This window comes from Nerophis ophidion, linkage group LG19 (assembly GCF_033978795.1).
Source record: "Nerophis ophidion isolate RoL-2023_Sa linkage group LG19, RoL_Noph_v1.0, whole genome shotgun sequence".
NCBI lineage: Eukaryota > Metazoa > Chordata > Actinopteri > Syngnathiformes > Syngnathidae > Nerophis > Nerophis ophidion.
The window spans coordinates 9,945,810-9,964,474 of NC_084629.1; the positions used below are offsets into that span (position 1 = coordinate 9,945,810).

Below are 18,665 nucleotides of genomic sequence, written 5' to 3' on the forward strand. Positions count from 1 at the left end.
ACAGGACAGGAGAAGTTAATGTGGGGTTTTAAACTTTACTTCCCCACAGTTGACCACTATTGCCTTCCATACGCCTCATTTTGTACCTCCAATGCAAAAACAATAGTGTGTGGAAATAAAACCCCAGTTGTATATTTGAACAGTATTTAGGCCAGGCCTGGGCAATTATTTTGACCTGGGGGCCACATTTAGAGAAAAAAAATGTCTGGGGGCCGGTATATCTATTTTTAGGAACACTTAATACAAAACCTCACAATAATGTCTGATCAAATGCTAAAAACGTTATGACAGACCCCCTCAAAAACGGAATGGAATTTTTAAATTTTTCTACAATCGATAAAACACTGAATATTTTGTCTTGTCTCATTGTAAAAGTGGTAATATCGTATTGTTAGTGTACAGCAGTTTTTCTTGTTTTTGTTTATAGAGTATTGTTCTTGTATTGTTTATGTTACATGTGGAATGAGTGAGAGGGGTTGGGATATTATAAGCATCTGCTTCATCCAACCCCTTTTCAAAATAAATAAAGAATAGTGAACAACAGGCTGAATAAGTGTACATTACATGACGCATAAATACCAACTGAGAACGTGCCTGGTAAGAGTCATTCAAATAACTATAACACATAGAACATGCTATAGGTTTACCAAACAATCTTATCACTCCTAATTGCTAAATCCCATGAAATCTTATATGTCTAGTCTCTTACGTGAATAAGATCAGTAATATTTGATATTTCACGGTAATGTGTTAATAATTTCACACATGAGTATAAGTCGCAGCCCTGGCCAAAATATGAAAAAAACTGCGACTAATAGTCCGAAAAATACGGTATCTGATATTTGCTGAATTTCTCCCCAGGGATCAATAAATTACTTTCTATTCTATTCTATTCTATTCTATACATCACTAAGCTTTAAAACTTTGTTGTGAAAATCTCCTTCCGCGTCTGTGGAAACGCTCCCCGCCCGCACTGCGTGGTGCTTCGTCTGAGCTGCTGTGACGTAGATTAACATAGTAACTAATTAGATGATCGGAGTAACTAGTATATCATGCAAAAGCCCAGATTCCAACCATTGAAATATTTTGTATAGTTCAAGACTTACGGTCATTTGAAAACATCAATGCACATCATAAAGGCAGCATCACTTAAAGATCTAAAAAAATTATTTGGGAATGTCCGGCGGGCCAGATTGAAAAACTCAACGGGCTGCATGTGGCCCCCGGGCCTTAATTATCCCAGGTCTGATTTAGGCTGTTGTTTTCTATCATTTTTGTAGCTTATCAAGCGACTCCAGTAGAGGCAAAGCGGGAGTTTGCTAAGATGCTCCCATGCGGCTCGAGGCTTCCGTGATGAATCCTTTCAGCTATCCTTGTTGTTTGTCACCATCCCCCATTTATTGAGCAGAGAGAGAACACAAACGCCCATACGCAATAGTGGCATATGTGGTCATTTATTAAAAAACAAAGCACTTATTCAAGCCCCATTTTTTTACTGCAGGTCTGATGTATCAACCCACAGGCTCTCAGATCACTGTAATTTGTGTGACGGGCAGAATGTTGGGACTTCTTGTGGCATCAGTGTTACTCTGAGCCATTTTTTTTTGTGACTAGCCATTGAGAGAGAGATCTGTAGTTTGTAGCTTTACAACTGATCACCAGCAGGTAATTTCATTATCCATCATGACCTAAAGGAATGTTAACCGGTGGGTAAATTGCTGACCTACATTTGTTGCTGGCGCATGGTGACTCAAAGCGAGAGAGACAGGCATACGTGGGCTCAGGAAACGCAGTAATACCAGTGGTTGGTTTGGTTTTTCGAATCGGTGGCCCCTATATAGTACACTGTTTGCTTCCAGTGCAGGGTTTTTTTGGATGCAAAATAGTTCCAGCGTTATCTGTTCCCTGGTGCTTTCCTGCTGCACATCAAAGGAAAAGAAACATGGGATGAGGTGCACCATGTTGTCGTTGTGATTACCTGTTTTTAGGATGATTATTGATCACCCCCCCTCCATTCCACCATTCTTGCCCATCTCTCTCTCTTTCTATTTTCTGTCTCTCTTCTGCTTTCCCCTCCCCCACGCCCTGGCACTTCCCCTCCCCCACTCAAGACTGCAGCCCAACCAGAAGCTTCAAAGGCGGGTTTTTACTCAGCAGAGCAGTTCAAGAGAAAATGGCTGCTGTTTCCAGGTCTTGTTTGCACATCTGTCAGGAGGTGACTGTTCATGAGAAAATGGGGACCCTGGTATGCTGATTTCAACAGCATTCATTTCTCAAGACTGCATGTGCTGCTCATGTACTTATGATTTTGTCTTTGGTATATGTTTTTACGCTTTAAAGGCATGTGCCTTTTTATTATATTCCAGTGATTTTATGTGAGTTATGTAGTTTTGAACTGTAGCAGCTTATTGTTGTCCTGATCACAAATCTCACTTGAATTGTGACGAGAATGTTCACAAACCGCTAAAGCCACATTCGGGATTGAGATTGGGTATTTAGAGGCACATCTTCTAAATACAGCATTGTCAAAGCTCGGTGCAAAACGTGAATTTACACACAACTGAATTTCCCTGCACATTTATAAGATGATCTATAGAGCATTGCCAAGATTTTTAATCTCATTCTAATCAAACTTCTTTTTGCACCATCTTTATGCTTTGCTTTTCAGTACAACATTCACAAAAGGAGTGGGGGATGGTAAATCTACAATTAGGCTTAAAATGCACTTGGCCTCATCCATGGAACACCACATATTTTTGTCTGCACCAGCTCTGTTTTTGTGGCGTGCAGCTGCATGCCATTTGTTTATTTTAAGCAGCGTACACAGGATGTCCTGCTCTTTACATGACCAGTTTGTCACAGATGTAATTAGTTTCTCTGCATGCCCACTTATTTTTTTAACTAGTTAATCATAAATACTAGGGATGGGAATTTGACATGCTAGTTTTAACTCTTTTTTTTTTTTTAAAGGGTATCCAATATTGGGTTTATTACAGATATTTGCAGCAGTTCTTCCCTCAAACTGTCAGGGACATTATGCGTAAAATTAACACATTTGCTGTGATACCACTGGATACATTTCGCAAATAAACTCCGTTTGTGGAAAATAAGACTAATATTGCAATGGAAGAAAAATATATTTATCGTTTTGTCTAAAACAAAAATACCAGTGGTCAAGTAAAATAACACTATCAACAAATAATTTACAAATACGAATCTAAATAACAACTTTACACTTGCATGTGGCACAAACATTTGTGTAAGAACAAAGTATGAAACTATGTGCTACTAATGCAGATTTATGTTTTTTCAGCACCTTCCTATTGTTGGTTCACACAGGAAGTGAACTACATTTGAACATGTACAAGTTATGGTGTGAGTTAATTATCATTATTAGACATTAACTATAAGCTTTACCTTTTCCTACTCATTTTTGGACACGAAGTGTGCAAAAATAACTACTGTTCGTGATGTAACTTGTTAGGCATGTCTAAACAAATCCTACCATTTCTGTATAAACTGGTGTTAGAAATCCCAGTTATTTTTTCCTTAACTCATAGTGCTTTCTGTGTCTCATGTTAGTGTTTAATAGTGTTTTGATTTTGTTCTGCATCGTCAAACAAAATATGTACTATGATGTGCCGCAGGAGAAAAACTTTCTCTGATGCTGTGTCACAGATGGACTAATTTTTTTTTTATTCTTCTTTCCCCTCACCCTCGCTGTCTTTTGTCTGCATTTTAACTGTGTATAGCTCAGTATTTTTTTCTGTATCGCCAGTTTCTTCATTCTATTTGTTGCATAGTCACTGCTTGCGGTGCCCAGGTCAATTAGAAAGCCTCATAAAACCAGCACTTTACTATCAAATTGCAAATTATATTTTTCGAAAAGAAAGGACAAACCGTGAAACAATTTCACATCGCAGAAGCGCAAAGAGACAAGCAGCAAGCTTGTTGGAGTACAAACCAGATTGATACGGCATGCTGATTTAATTGTCGGCAGAAAAGTCTATACCAATATGGTCCGATCCGTCACATTTTTAGGCCAATATGATATCGGTCGACCAATAATGTTGGACATCTTTATTTTTTTTTTTATATAATATAATTTTCAATGGTAGAGGTATTGAAATCGTTTGAACACCTGTCTCATCAACAGTAGGCCATTGATCATCAATGTAGCTTACTTTACCATAGCTAATATAATGTCAAAGGAGTCAAATCAACAGCACCTCTGCTGGTTGAACCCAAGTAGTGCACTCACTTCTTCCTCAATTGTTTCAATTTATGATTAGTCCCAAACCTATGCCAGGGGTTCTAAACCTTTTTGAGAGGCCTGGCACCCACTCAAATATTAGCACTAAATTATAGGGCTGCAGAATTATGGGAAACAAACGTAATTGCTTAAAAATTGTGATTGCAATTCAATTTGCAATTTTTATATTTTATACATAAAATTACATAAGGAAGGCGGATATGTTACTTTTAGACTGTCAATCCAAATATCTTTGTCTCAAGATGCCACACTTTAGAAAATGCAACCATTTACTTTAAAAAAAATATTTTGCTTCTTGCAGACCGACTCACAGCTTGTGTCTACATTATGCTCTAAACGGAAGAAATAATCGATACCAACTTAACAGTGTTCATAATTTAATCATTAAATATTATAATAATGATGCATGTAACCATTTGAAAAGTATATAAACATATTTGTCATTATCGTAGACTTTTTATTTTTTATTTTTTCCGTTGTACTGTAATTCATCCATCCATTTTCTACGCTTGTCCCTTTCGGACTGCATACGGATGGAGGGCGGGGTACACCCTGGACAAGTCGCTACCTCATCGCATGGCCAACACAGATCGACAGACAACATTCACACACGAGGGCCAATTTAGTGTTGCCAATCAACCTATCCCCGGGTGCATGTTTGTGGAGGTGGGAGGAAACCGGAATACCCGGAGGGAACCCACACAGTTACGGGGAGAACATGCAAACTCCATACAGAAAGATCCCGAGCCCGCTCAGTCCGGGATTGAACTCAGGACCTTCGTATTGTGAGGCACATGCACTAACCCCTTTTTTCACCGTGCTGCCTGTGAAAGATGGCTCACTGCAATTAGTTAATTCTACTTTAAATAAAGGCTACCACGTGCTGAAAGCGATGCGAAGAGTGAGATGTGTTTTTCCCTGTTTAAAGTGAGAGACGAAGAAACTTGAGGGTCAGCAATTAGGATTGGCAAACATGGCTGTCACGCAAATGCCGGTAATGGCGGAGAGAAAAAAAAGCCCCCGTCAGTCTCTTGTGGTTATTTATCGCACTGATTTAAACCTTGATGTCAATTCAATGTCGATTAATCATACAGTTCTTCTAAATTAGTCATTTTACTCTTAATGTTTATTGTATACAATGATTTTAATGATATGAAACCATATAATCCCAAAGATTATTGTCAAGACTGAGGTCAGGTTGACTACAAAAATAAATACTAATCAAATATATACTGCATAAGAAGGGACTCATAACTCATGTATGCTTTGTGTGTCCCTGACTTGGCTATTCTTAGCCCTCCAGTGATAATTATGCTTATTAGACGTTGTGTTTATTTGCCGGCATGGAGGCGAGGATTGGACGCAGTAGCATAAGAGAAAAATGCTTAAGAGTCTGTGGTGTTGTTGAAAAAGTCTCTGATCATTTTTTTATGGAAAAATAAAACTAGGGCAGCAAGACTCACTCCACGGTACCTGAATGTGGCAAGATATTTTAATGGTAGCACGATAAGTGTAGCTAATAGCTGTGTGTGGTTTTTCAAAGTTTTGCACAGTGAGTCTCCTCAGAGTTTAAAAAGGCTTGGGCTTCTCCTATGCACTGGGAAAAAAAAATGTTGAGCCTATTTTGTTTTTCTTTTCGCCCCAACCTGTTTTCACTCACCGTGGAAACAACAATTACATTTTGTATTTAATTTAAGTTAACTGAAGTAAGCTCAGCAGGCCTTTCTTTTATTTTTCTTAATCTGCCGAGTCGCCCCTGAAGTCTTCAGGCCACCACTGCTGTCGTAAAACATGTCATTGCTGTGTTAAATGTGCTGATGATGCTACTCCAGCAAAAGTGTAGGTATACAGCTCTGCTACTGTGTCCAATGTTGTAAGTCACCACGGCAACTACTAGCCTGGCATTCATATTGCCGCATTTTAAGTCATTTTTGCAGGATAGTATAATGGGAATCCTTTTGAAGTCTGTCACCGGCACATTAAAAACATTCTAAATGTGCAAGGTGTTGTCAACAGTCCCTGGTGCCACGCTGATGCTGTCCTTTCGAGTGCTGCTTGGTTTGAGCTTACGCTTAGACACGACGGACTATAACGTTCCCATGGGGTTACCCACTAAGGCCCCGTTTACACTAAGCCGGATAAGTTTATCCAGGGTAAATCACACCTACCCTTATCCGTGTCCACACACAACAATGCCACTGTTTAAGACCCCCACTCTCCTCCGTCCGCCGGCGCAACGCGACCTATTATGCATGCGTGTAAAATGTACACGTCATAGTCTTCTCCAGTGTTGCTTTGTGTGCAAGTTCTTAAATTTAACTTCTCTGAAGAATATCCAGTGTTGTTGTATTTGAATTAACTGGAATCCAATGTGCTGTGGGGCCCTATTGTAGTGAATCACATCTAAGACATCATAAATTAATCAATTCTTTATTAGACACGTAAACAATGTGATAAAGAACATTTAACATTAATCAATGTAGTGAGCTAGATATCTGGTCAGGACACTTCTCACTCATTTGCCTTCACCTTCATTTTCCATTCCTTTTTGGTGATTTTATGTACTCTGGACCGAGACCTTGAGTCCGTGACATACATGGCGGACAATAACTGCTTTGCCAGTCCAAATGCATTCGCCCTTTTCCTCAACAGCCAGGTAATACAAAGCTCACGCTATCTTTTTTTTTTTATCACATCCACAGGAGCTCGCATTCTCGTAGTCTGTTCTTCGACAAATAGCCAAAGTTTTTTGCTAAGTAGCCTGGCTGGACATTGGAAAGTGTTCTTGACTTCTGAGAAGTGTTGTATCCCGAATAGCAGCAATCACTTTCTCTTAAGGCAGGGGTAGGGAACCTATGGCTCCCAAGCCACATGTGGCTCTTTTGATGACTAAATTTGGCTCTCAGATAAATCTTAGCTGACATTGCTAAACATAAGTAATGAATAATTCCGCTGATAATCACAATGTTAAAAAAAACGTTAAAAATATAAAACATTGTCATACATTTTAATCCATCCATCTCTTTTCTACCGCACCTGTTCAAGAAGTCGCATTAATGGTAAGAAGCATTTTATTTATCATCCGTGAGCTTCCGAATAAAAACGTTATTTAAAAGAATAATAGACTTATTATGTGAAGATCTGTCACTTCATTTCTGTTTGTGCTACTTTGTTTTGTATTTACTTACCATCAGTGCTCTTATTTTGTTTCCATTTCCTGCTTGTCCCACTGAGCGCTGTTTTTTTCCCCCTCACCTGCTGTTGATTGGCAGCCGGTCCACACCTGCTGCCAATCAGCTTGTTTCTATTTATTCTTAACTTGCGCGTTCCTCAGGGCTCGAAGATTGACTATTGTTTAGAACTGTACATGCAAGACTGCTTAATTCTCCTCTGTTGATGATATTAAAATCATCTTACCTGCTCTCCGCTCTCCTGGTTCATGCATCTTGGGGTCGCCACTACTGCTGCCATGCGAGTTTGTGACATATTATACTCTATAAATGTTGGTCTTACTTAAAAATGCAGACATTTAGTTGTATTCAGTGTTAAAAAATATTATATGGCTCTCACGGAAATACATTTTAAAATATTTGGCTTAAATGGGCTTAAAAAGGTTCCCGACCCCTGTCTTAAGGTAGTCATGTGTGATTTCCACAAGCGTCTGCACATGTAGAAGAAGGAGAAACACGAGCATGTCTGGATGACTCGCCTTCATATTTCCAGTGGTTAGCTCCGAGCTACGAAACCGCTTTATTATGAAGCTGGCTGTGGCCGGTTCTTTCTGACGTCACTTCCTGCGTGGGCGCGTTCTTTCTGGCGTCATTTTCTCTCCAAACTCACTTTGTAAACGAGCAATGAGCTAAGTGCTGAAGATTCAAGAATTACACGGCTGACTTACCCGTGTAAAAAAAAAAATTCCGGAAAGCGGGACCTAAAACGCTGGTTTAGTTTGGCTTAAACGGGGCTTAGGCTAAATAATTATTCGTTTATGGGGTTAAACGACTTAGTTTAGACATGGCCTTAGATGTGGTGCATCTGTTTGTGTATTCAATGTTAAGATCCGTACTCGGATCTTCTGATATTATTGTTTATTGTTTCCATGGTTGTATCACTCCGTCATTCTACCTCTTATTTCCTGTTTGGTCCGTCACCATGGTCACGCATTAGTTCACCTGCTACTCACTGTCCCGCACACCTGCTACAAATAATCACCGTCCCTTTATAAGCCTTCCTCTTTTCATTCTTCTGCCTGGGACTCTAGTTTGCTCTCACGCAACTATACGTCTGTTTTGATCGTTTGCTTACACGCAATTCTTACTATTTTCGCGAGCTCTCACGCTACGCACCTCATTATTAGCTCACATGCTAAATGTTTTATTTACTCCTTTTGTGTGCCAACGTGCCAGTTTAATTTTCTATTTTGTATCTCCTAGTTCTCATACTAGCGTCTTTGGTGTGCCTTTTGTTAGCTCCAGTGTTTTTGTTATAGCTCTCCTTCTGTTATTTAGAATACATTGGTTGTATCTTACCTTTTGTTGTGTTCTTCGTTTTGACGCATCCTTTAGGAAATCGAACCCGGCACCACAATGCCGAACAGGCATAACATTCAATTGTATTGATTTAACATTTTTAACTGTTGGGTTGAGTCCCAGAAGTTTAATGAGCAGCGGGGAATATACGCCGTGCATTTGCTTTCACAAATAAGGTGGTGATGGATCAAAGGAAGTTTCAATATTTTAACCAATACGTTGGGACAAGCGGTAGAAAATGGATGGCTGGATGGATGTTTTGAATTAGGGCTGGGCGATATATCGATATACACGATATATAGCGGGTTTGTCTCTGTGCGATATAGAAAATGACTATATCTTGATATTCGAGTGTACGTTCTCACGCAGTTGCTTTTAGCTGCGGCATCACATTACAGGTTCTTCTTGCTCTTTCCTGTCTGTCCTCACAGACGAGCAGGCGCACCTTCTTACATACTGTCACGTCATACGTCACATACGTACACGTCCTCGCGGAGCGGAGAGGTAGTAGCGTGGGTAATGTTAGCTGTGTTGCTAGCAGAGCCGTGCGAGTGGTAATACGAGAGAAAGAAGGTGCGAATGAAGGAAGAATAAATTCCCAAGAAAAACAGCAGGGGGTCCATCGTCTGGCCGTGGTTTGGCTTCAAGTGGTAATATGTCGAACAGACAACCGTAATAAGTCAAGCATGCGGCACAAGCGTTGCTATAAAAAGTAGCATCACTGCTAATATGTAGCATCATTTGAAAAGTCACCTGCTAGAGAATGAAGAGAATTTCATAACGTCCGTAGTAACCTACCACATAGCGAAGGACGAATACTATTTGATTTCCTATTATGCAGCTCATTTATATTTGACACTTAAAATGTCTCTGACAATCTTGCACTTTCTGTTTTGGAAATGACATGAACGTTTGTGCCACTGCTTAATAACTGTTTAATAAATACGGTTTTGGTCAATTGACGTAGTTGTGATTTCCCTCTCTGCATGAAAGTTTAAAAGTAGCATATATTAATGCAGTGTGAACAAGAACGTTTTAATGTAGACACATAGAATCATCATACTGCTGTGATTATATGCATCAAGAGTTCATTCAAGGCCAAGGCAAAATATCGAGATGCATATCATATATCCCAATATTGCCTAAAAATATCAAGATATAAAAAAAAGGCCATATCGCCCAGCCCTATTTTGAATAGTTATAAGACTTTTACATCCATGCAGGGGATGTAAAAGTTATTGTTGATAGTTTTGTAAACTGCTAAAAATGACCTGATAAAAATGGTCTGCTCCGTATGTTTTTTTTTTTAGTTTGAATGTTATTAGAAGTCACAAGCCAAGCCATTTCATAGTACATAAGTGTGGAAAAACCTTCGAGCATTTTGTCAAATATGGAGGCCTACGTAATTGTGTAGTTATGCATCATCACCCATCTTTGATGCTGATGCCCCTTTTTGCCCCCCAAGTTGGACCAGGGCATTAAGTGTGCAGTTGTTTGGTTTATTGTTGTTGTTGTTGTGGCCTGGCTCCACAAGGCTAAACCCCTCAAGTGTGCGCTAATGGGCTGTGTGGTCAAATCAGGACACGGTGGCCGAGTCTCACAAGCTCAAGTGTTTTGTTTCCGTGCAGAAGAGAGCAGAGATTTTTGCCTTTTGAATAAATTTGTTGACGTAAATGACGAGAATCTCGGTGGCGGTGGGGGAGACGAAAGCAGTATGTGTGGCAATAATATCTTACTAATGCTGATAGATTCTGTTCTGCATTTGGTCAGACTTTTGTAATCAGGCACTGCTTTTCTAGTAGCTCAATTTTTCCCATGGCGAGATAATGGTTCGTTTAATTACAGAACCTCAAATGTCTTCTGTGGTGCATAAAGGTAAACTCCCGTAACAAAGATTATACTGTACCAAGTTGAAAGTGAATAATTCCTTTTGAGCAACATGCCCCCGCCCCCGCCCCACGGCTGTGCACCTTTTTGTAATTGGGACAAGACGGTTTTCTGTATTTTTCTCCATCGCTCTTGTTGCTAAGTTACCAAAGGGGAGTTGAGAGTGGCCAGGGGCTATTTTGCAGTGCACGTTGGACAGCCATTAATGCTTCATACCTGATGCAACATTTATTACTGTTTGAATCCTCATTAGGGCCTTTTTATGTCAGTATTTTGAAATGAAAAGAATAAAGCAAGAGGTTATGACTCATTTGGAGTGTGCGGTTATTTTTTTCCCCCAACTGTCACATTTGTATACCGGCTTGTGTGCTAATACTGCATAACATTCCAGAGCCACTTGCCTAACAAGAATATCTGAAATATTGAAAAATGAAGAACTCTGCAAACAGTATGCGGGCTGTTCTTTCTGGTGTAAGAAGTGTCCTAGCTTTTGTGCCTTTTTATCAGGGTTCTTTCGCCTTTTCTATGGTTTACTGAAGTTTTGGTGGTGCCTGCTTGCATCCGTGTGGAAAAACTAAACATGTTTCAAGGTGCTTAATAAAACATAATAATCAATTCAATTATTAATTCAGTTAATTTTCTGTTGATGCTGATACTAGAAATACCTTGAACCCTATTGGCGCCTTGCTATGTTCACACTTTGGCTGGAGATGATGTTATCCCAAGGAAATGGCTGGAGATGATTTTATCACACGGAATGACTGGAGTAATTAATGTTACAATGAGATAGGCACCAGCGCCCCCGACCCCAAAGGGAATAAGCGGTAGAAAATGGATGGACGGATGGATGGATGGATGGATGAACTACATGCAAAAAGAGAAAAATGCATATTTTTGCACTGATGTGAGAGCAGAGGCCTAAATATTAATTATGTTTCTATTTTTGTATGCGTCTTTTTTTCCAGGAGTGAGCCGAGCCTTCCAGCAGATCCTCTTGTTTCTTTGGGCTAAAATGAGTATTACCAGTGACGAAGTGAACTTCTTGGTCTACAGATACCTCCAAGAATCAGGTCAGTCCAATCAAATTTTGACACCTAATTGAGAATGCATTTAATTTTAATGTTGGCTATTTCTTTACTTGACCTGGGTATTGCTCAAAATACTTTGGAAAACATGTTAGCAAAATTGTATTACAAATATCCTCCAAGCTTTATAATCATTAGACAAGCAGTCAATTATTTATGGCCAATTAATTTCCATAGCCGTGCCAACATGTTTTGCTTGATTACGGACATTTTTTTTTCAACAAATCTTGCTCAAATTTTACAGACATCTGCTTTCCTGGCGTTTTGGCCGAAACACCCTTAGGTTTTGCAACTTGCTCAAAAAAAATATATACGAACACCACTGGCTAGCTTAGGTTACCAACAGAATAGGGATTTAACTATATGAAAATGTATTACCACTGGTAATTGTGACCAAAATTATCCCATTATCATTATTATCGCGGTATTGTTTAATGTGCTCAAAAAATACTTGTACAATACTTAAAATCTTTAGCTTTTTTCCATAAGGAAAATTAATAGATCCACTTTTAGAAGGCCCACTATTTTGCATGTGTGTTTTCTTATGCTTCACTGACAAGAGCTTTGGCGGGCATTGTGGCGTCTTACTCAGTTGTGCAGTTGAATGCACTATAAAAACACCTCTGTGTCACAATTCTCCGAGTATATATCGATCACTCTGTACGAAGACAGCACAGCATGTAGGTTCAATGTAGATAATTAAATAGCTTAGTTGCTCAGACAGCAATGTTTTTATGTAAGTTTTGATTGGGATATGTTGTTCCTTAATGGGGAAAGACGTCAATGTTGACTTTATGTTAGTATTCAAACTTGTGAGCTAGCGTCAGTTAGTCCGTGAGTTTATCACAGTGTGGTTACAAATCCTTTTTTTAATAAAAGATAATTTTAATGTCTAGTGGTGTTAGTAATTGTCGAACGTTTTACTGCGGTTATCATTAATACCGTTTGTCGTTATATACCTACAACAAAACATATCTTTTTAAGTGTTTATTTTTCATGATTGTTATCTACAGGCAATTTTCCCTCCAATTTTTCATTTGTGTGAACAATCGCCAACACTCCTTGATCATTCAGTGGCACACATGTGAGCGACGGCAGACGTGCACACTATTAAGCGCTTATCTTTTTATTCGATTTTGTGCACGGCCTGGGTTTGCCGTGCGCAGAGGACGCGTGAGCAGTGTGCAATTGCACAGAAGCGTACCTTAGAGGGAACGTTGTCGACAGGTCTATGAAGGTTCTCATTCTACAGGGTTTTTCCCCTACAAGTAAACGATCGTGGCGCTAGATAAGTGCCACCACACCTTTAAAATAAGTTTGTTTTTTATACTTGAAAACAAATTTAAGGAACATATTGTATGAATATGTATATAACGTTACTAGTCAATGTACTATTGTCCAAAATAAGTTTGAAAAACATCTCAAATATCATAAATGTGCATCTAAATCGCCTGTTAGTACGATACAGTTGGTCGTGCATCTGATCGTAGTTGACATGCAGCAAAAGTAAGGAGAGAATGTTGACGACAAAAGTATTTTAACGGAATGAATGCATTTCTTGTTCAAATCTGTGTAAACTCCCGTATTTCCTTTGACATTAACGAGAACATCTTCCCACATTCCAAAATGATGCATGTTAGGTTTATTGGAGACAGTAAATTGTCCATAGATATGAATGTTTTTGTGAATGATTTGTTTGTCTATATATGTCATCCAAGCTAATTTTGGTTAGCCTGTCTATGAGCTAATCCATTGTATGTTAGCATCAAGCTAGCGGCATTAGAGCTCAACCCTCATTTGCATAATGATATGCACTTCATGTTTATAAATAAGTGAACCTAATTATATTTTATATAGCACTTTTTTCTAGTGACTCAAAGGGCTTTACATAGTGAAACCCAATATCTAACTTACATTTAAACCAGTGTGGGTGGCACTGGGAGCAGTTGGGTAAAGTGTCTTGCCCCTAGGACACAACGGCAGTGACTAGGGAAGCGGGAAATGTACCTGCAACCCTCAAGTTGCTGGCACGGCCACTCTATCAACAGAGCTATGCTATGTACTTTCGTTAGTGTGGTTAGTTTTACACTGGCTTCATTGTGGAGAATATCAAGAGAACACTCCAAGATATTTTTTCCATCTCTAATTTAAAGGACTGTTTACATATTTGGCAAAGTAACTCGCAACATTCATGGAAGGCAGAATATTGTGTAGTTTTTGTTACCTTTTGCAATAAGCAGCAACAATTGAAACGGCATTGAACAAAGAGAGCACAGTCTCCCAAGTCAAATGTACTGCGTGTTAAACATTGCTAATAAAGGTGATTCCAATTCTGATATTATAAGAACAAATATTATTACCATAAAACATATATTTGTTTTTAAATATACATACATTTGTTTAGCCTTTTTAAAGAAAATAAATGCAGCTGAGATAGGGTTCAGCGACCTCGAAAGGGACAAGTGGTAGGAAATGGATGGATGATGGATGGATGTGCATCATTGCATATCAAAATGATCACAATGTCATATTTATGATGTCATATTGACCACACCTCTAGCCACGCCCCCCACCACTACATATTTAGTGGCAATCTGGGGGAAACCCTGTATCTATATGGAATAAATATTCCTTGTCGGCCTGAGGATTTAGTCACGCACAAAGCAGGTTGCATTCATGCTGTAATAATAAGTTACAAGTATTCAATGATAGCTAACGTTAATACCTAAACTTTAGCTGACAACAAGCTAAGATAATGCATGTGGGCGTGTGGTATGTGGTGCGTAGTTTATGTGCTCAAAGGAGGAAAAGGGCAGGATATAATGCTTACAACACTAGAAAGTTAGCGCCTTTTTGTGTGGCAGTGGACATTGTCATCTACAGTTAATTGCCTGGCTTGCGTAATACAGTGTGTTAGTTGTTTTTGCAGGTTTGAGAACAGTATGTATGTCAAAACAATTTTTTAAAACGCAATACTGTCATGTAAACCTACCCTAACTGCTAAAATAACCACTCGGTCAATACAACAATCACTCTGAGCCAATCACTCATGATTACATTAGGGTTAGTAAACTAGAAATGGATAATATTGTGACGCACCAGGTAAATCGAGCACTGTGTAACTCTAAATAGCACAATGGATAAATGTTTAAGTCTATCTACAAAGACCAAATATGATGACCGTTACAGTACATCAATAATCATCAGCAAGTAATAAACATATTGTTATCATTATGGTAAAGGTGAGCCAAATAAGTACTCGTTAATGCTTTTAAAACAAATCTTATTCATTTGGACTGCTGTAGTTTCGTTACTATACACAAAATGGCAATATTTAAGAAACTTTTTTTTAATTTGGCATGACATTTATGGCAGGTCCTGGGAAATGTCTGTGGTTCCAAGAACATAGAGAACCCCTGCCCTATAGTACATTAATGCAGTGCACCGCACTTTTCGGAGTATAAGTCGCTCCGGAGCATAAGCCGCACCAGCCGAAAATGCATAATAAAAAAGGAAAAAAAAACATATATAAGTCGCACTGGAGTATAAGTCGCATTTTTGGGGGAAATGTATTTGATAAAACCCGATACCAAGAATAGACATTTGAAAGGCAATTTAAAATAAATAAAGAATAGTGAACAACAGGCTGAATAAGTGTACATTATATGACGCATAAATAACCAACTGAGAAGGTGCCTGGTATGTTAACTAACATATTATGGTAAGAGTCATTCAAATAACTATAACATATCGAACATGCTATACATTTACCAAACAATCTGTCACTCCTAATTTCTAAATCCCATGAAATCTTATACGTCTAGTCTCTTACGTGAATGAGCTAAATAATATTATTTGATATTTTACGGTAATGTGTTAATAATTTCACAAATAAGTCGCTCCTGAGTATAAGTCGCACACCCGGCCAAACTATGAAAAAAACTGCGACTTGTAGTCTGAAAAATACGGTATATCTTAATGTCACATGTGTCAGTGCACATAATATTGCAGGCCATTTTATATAATATTTCAATCAACCACATTTTATTTATAGGGCTTTTTAATAACAAGTGTTTTAAAGGGCGCAGAGTTTAGACTGGCGAAGATGTGTCACAGCGACGTCTGCTTGAAAGTGTGTCCTTAACTCTTGACTAGTTTTGGAGTGGAAATCTCAATGGGCAGCTGCGACAGTATGGAATGTAATTACCTATAAACTCTTCACAATATAAGCTCCTCAAATGTATCTGTTATATAAAAAGTAGAAAAATATTTTCAGGAGTTATCGGAATGAGAATGGTCAGATAAAGTACACAGTAAACCTCCTCTGTCAGATTTAGTAAGAGCTGTGTTTAGTCCTCACAGGTCGACCACTTTTAGCAGGTCATCACTGCAGTGCACTTTGGCAACACTCCAAAAAGAATCTATTTCTAGTGCGGCTTGATAAAGAAGGCATCTTTTAAAACTATTAGTCCAAACACAAACTGCCCAGATTTGGTGCAGCCAAACACAAAGGTGGGGGCGGAAATTTTTTTTTGTCCTAATATGACCAAACCCAAATACAATCCATTAGATATGCTAAAGGGTCCATAGACCTTCACAACCTAAATGACTCTGAAATGTCATGCGTGTTATGCAATTTGGGCCTAGCGCCTCAAGGAATGTGACTGATAATTTTTTTGGGTTTTCAGGTTTCTCTCACTCAGCATTCACCTTTGGCATTGAAAGCCACATCAGCCAATCCAACATTAATGGAACACTAGTGCCCCCTGCAGCCCTCATCTCCATCCTGCAGAAAGGGCTCCAGTATGTGGAGGCAGAAATTAGCATCAATGAGGTGACAGCTCTCACACAAGCTGCAGATGTCTTCATTATGTAACCTATCACATTCATTTTATATATACACACTATACAAAAACATGACACTTTGTAACTGAAACTTTTTCCACACAATTTTTGAAATTTAGTTCATGAATAATTTCACCAAATAGTGTTGCATTTATATTTTTGTTCAGTGTGTTTGCAAGGTTTTTAGTCCTAGCACAGCAAAATCCTCAAAGCATATTAACAGTCCCCATAGTTTTGCTCATGCATCGGACATTTCCACCGACAGGATGGAACGGTCTTCGACGGCCGGCCGATCGAGTCACTATCGCTCATCGACGCCGTGATGCCAGACGTGGTGCAGACGCGGCAGCAGGCCTTCCGCGACAAGTTGGCCCAGCAGCAGGCTGCGTGCACAATGGCAGCTTCCACCTCCGGCAACCAGTCCAACCCGCCAAAGAACGGTGACGCCACTGTCAACGGGGAGGAGAACGGCACCCACAACATGAGTAAGTCATGTTTCTATCATTTTGTCCTGTTCTATACTTTACTTTTTTCATGTCTTAAGAGTCCTACAATATCCAAACCTATAGTTTGCAATATCGGCCTATTTTCATGAAAAAGTATGTGATCCCCATTGCCGAATAGTGCCTCTCAATGCCCCCTCGCTAATATTGTATTTATTTTAAGAGTCCTACAATATCCAAACCTTAAGTTTGCAGTATTGGCCTATTTTCATGAAAAAGTATGTGATCGCCATTGCCAAATAGTGCCTTTCAATGCTCCTTCGCTAATATTGTATTTATTTTAAGAGTCCTACAATATCCAAACCTATAATTTGCAGTATCAGCCTATTTTCATGAAAAAGTATGTGATCGCCATTGCCGAATAGTGCCTTTAAATGCCCACTTGCTAATATTGTATTTATTTTAAGAGTCCTACAATATCCAAACCTTAAGTTTGCAGTATCGGCCTATTTTCATGAAAAAGTATGTGATCGCCATGGCCGAATAGTGCCTCTTCATGCCCCTTTGCTAATATTGTATTTATTTTAAGAGTCCCACAATATCCAAACCTATAGTTCGCAGTATCGGCCTTTTTTCTTGAAAAAGTATGTGATCGCCATTGCTGAGTAGTGCCTTTAAATGCCCCCTCGCTAATATTATATTTATTTTTAGTCCCTCGGTCCCACAGTGTTGCGCTGCTTCAAATAATCACCTTCATTACGGCAAATAAACTGCACTTCTTAATATCTTAAGTATCATTATCAAGTACCGTTTTTTCGGACTATAAGTCACAGTTTTTTTCATAGTTTGGCCGGGGGTGCGACATATACTCCGGAGCGATTTATGTGTGAAATTATCAACACATTACCGTAAAATATCAAATAATATTATTTATCTAATTTTGCGGAAGAGACGAAGAAAATGTCAGCAATCGTCACACACGTCAACCAATAAGAATTCGGCGGGGGAGGGTCCTGGTAGAAGTGCATTGTGGGTTATGGATTGCTAACTGCTATATGCTATATGCTACTGCCGTAGCTATTAAAATGGATAATTTCATCGTTGGCGGTAACATAAAAACTGAGAAGGGCTGAACAAAAATGGCACCGAAAAGGAAATCATGTACTAGAGATTACACAATATCAAATAATATTATTTATCTCATTCGCGGAAGAGACAAAGAAAATGTCAGCAATCGTCACATAGACGTCAACCAATAAGAATTTAGCGGGGTAGGGTCATGGCAGAAGTGCATTGTGGGTCATGGAATGCTATATGCCACATGCTACTACCGTAGCTATTATAATGGATCATTTCATCGTTGGCGGTAACTTATATAAACTGAGAAGGGCTGAACAAAAATTGGACCGAAAAGGAAATCATGTACTGCAGATTACAAGCTGGACGTAGTGAAATATGCAGCAGAAAACGACAAGGGGAAGGCGCATACCTTTGGAGTTGACAGAGTTGTTTAGAAGCGACATCAAGGAAGAAGATTTCCTGGGATTTATCGATTAGGAGTGACAGATTGTTTGGTAAATGTATAGCATGTTTTATATGTTAT

General features: G+C 39.0%; 1 protein-coding gene across 1 annotated transcript in view; it reads left to right on the forward strand.

Annotated features, from left to right (window-relative positions):
- The window catches only part of LOC133537937 (F-box-like/WD repeat-containing protein TBL1X), an 85,164-nt gene that overhangs the window by 52,504 nt on the left and 13,995 nt on the right, over nucleotides 1-18,665 (forward strand). The window contains exons 2-4 of the mRNA XM_061879118.1: nucleotides 11,655-11,759; nucleotides 16,463-16,608; nucleotides 16,885-17,104. Of these exons, the coding sequence (XP_061735102.1) occupies nucleotides 11,702-11,759; nucleotides 16,463-16,608; nucleotides 16,885-17,104 (424 nt within the window). The 5' untranslated portion in view covers nucleotides 11,655-11,701. The remainder of the gene's footprint in view (nucleotides 1-11,654; nucleotides 11,760-16,462; nucleotides 16,609-16,884; nucleotides 17,105-18,665) is intronic.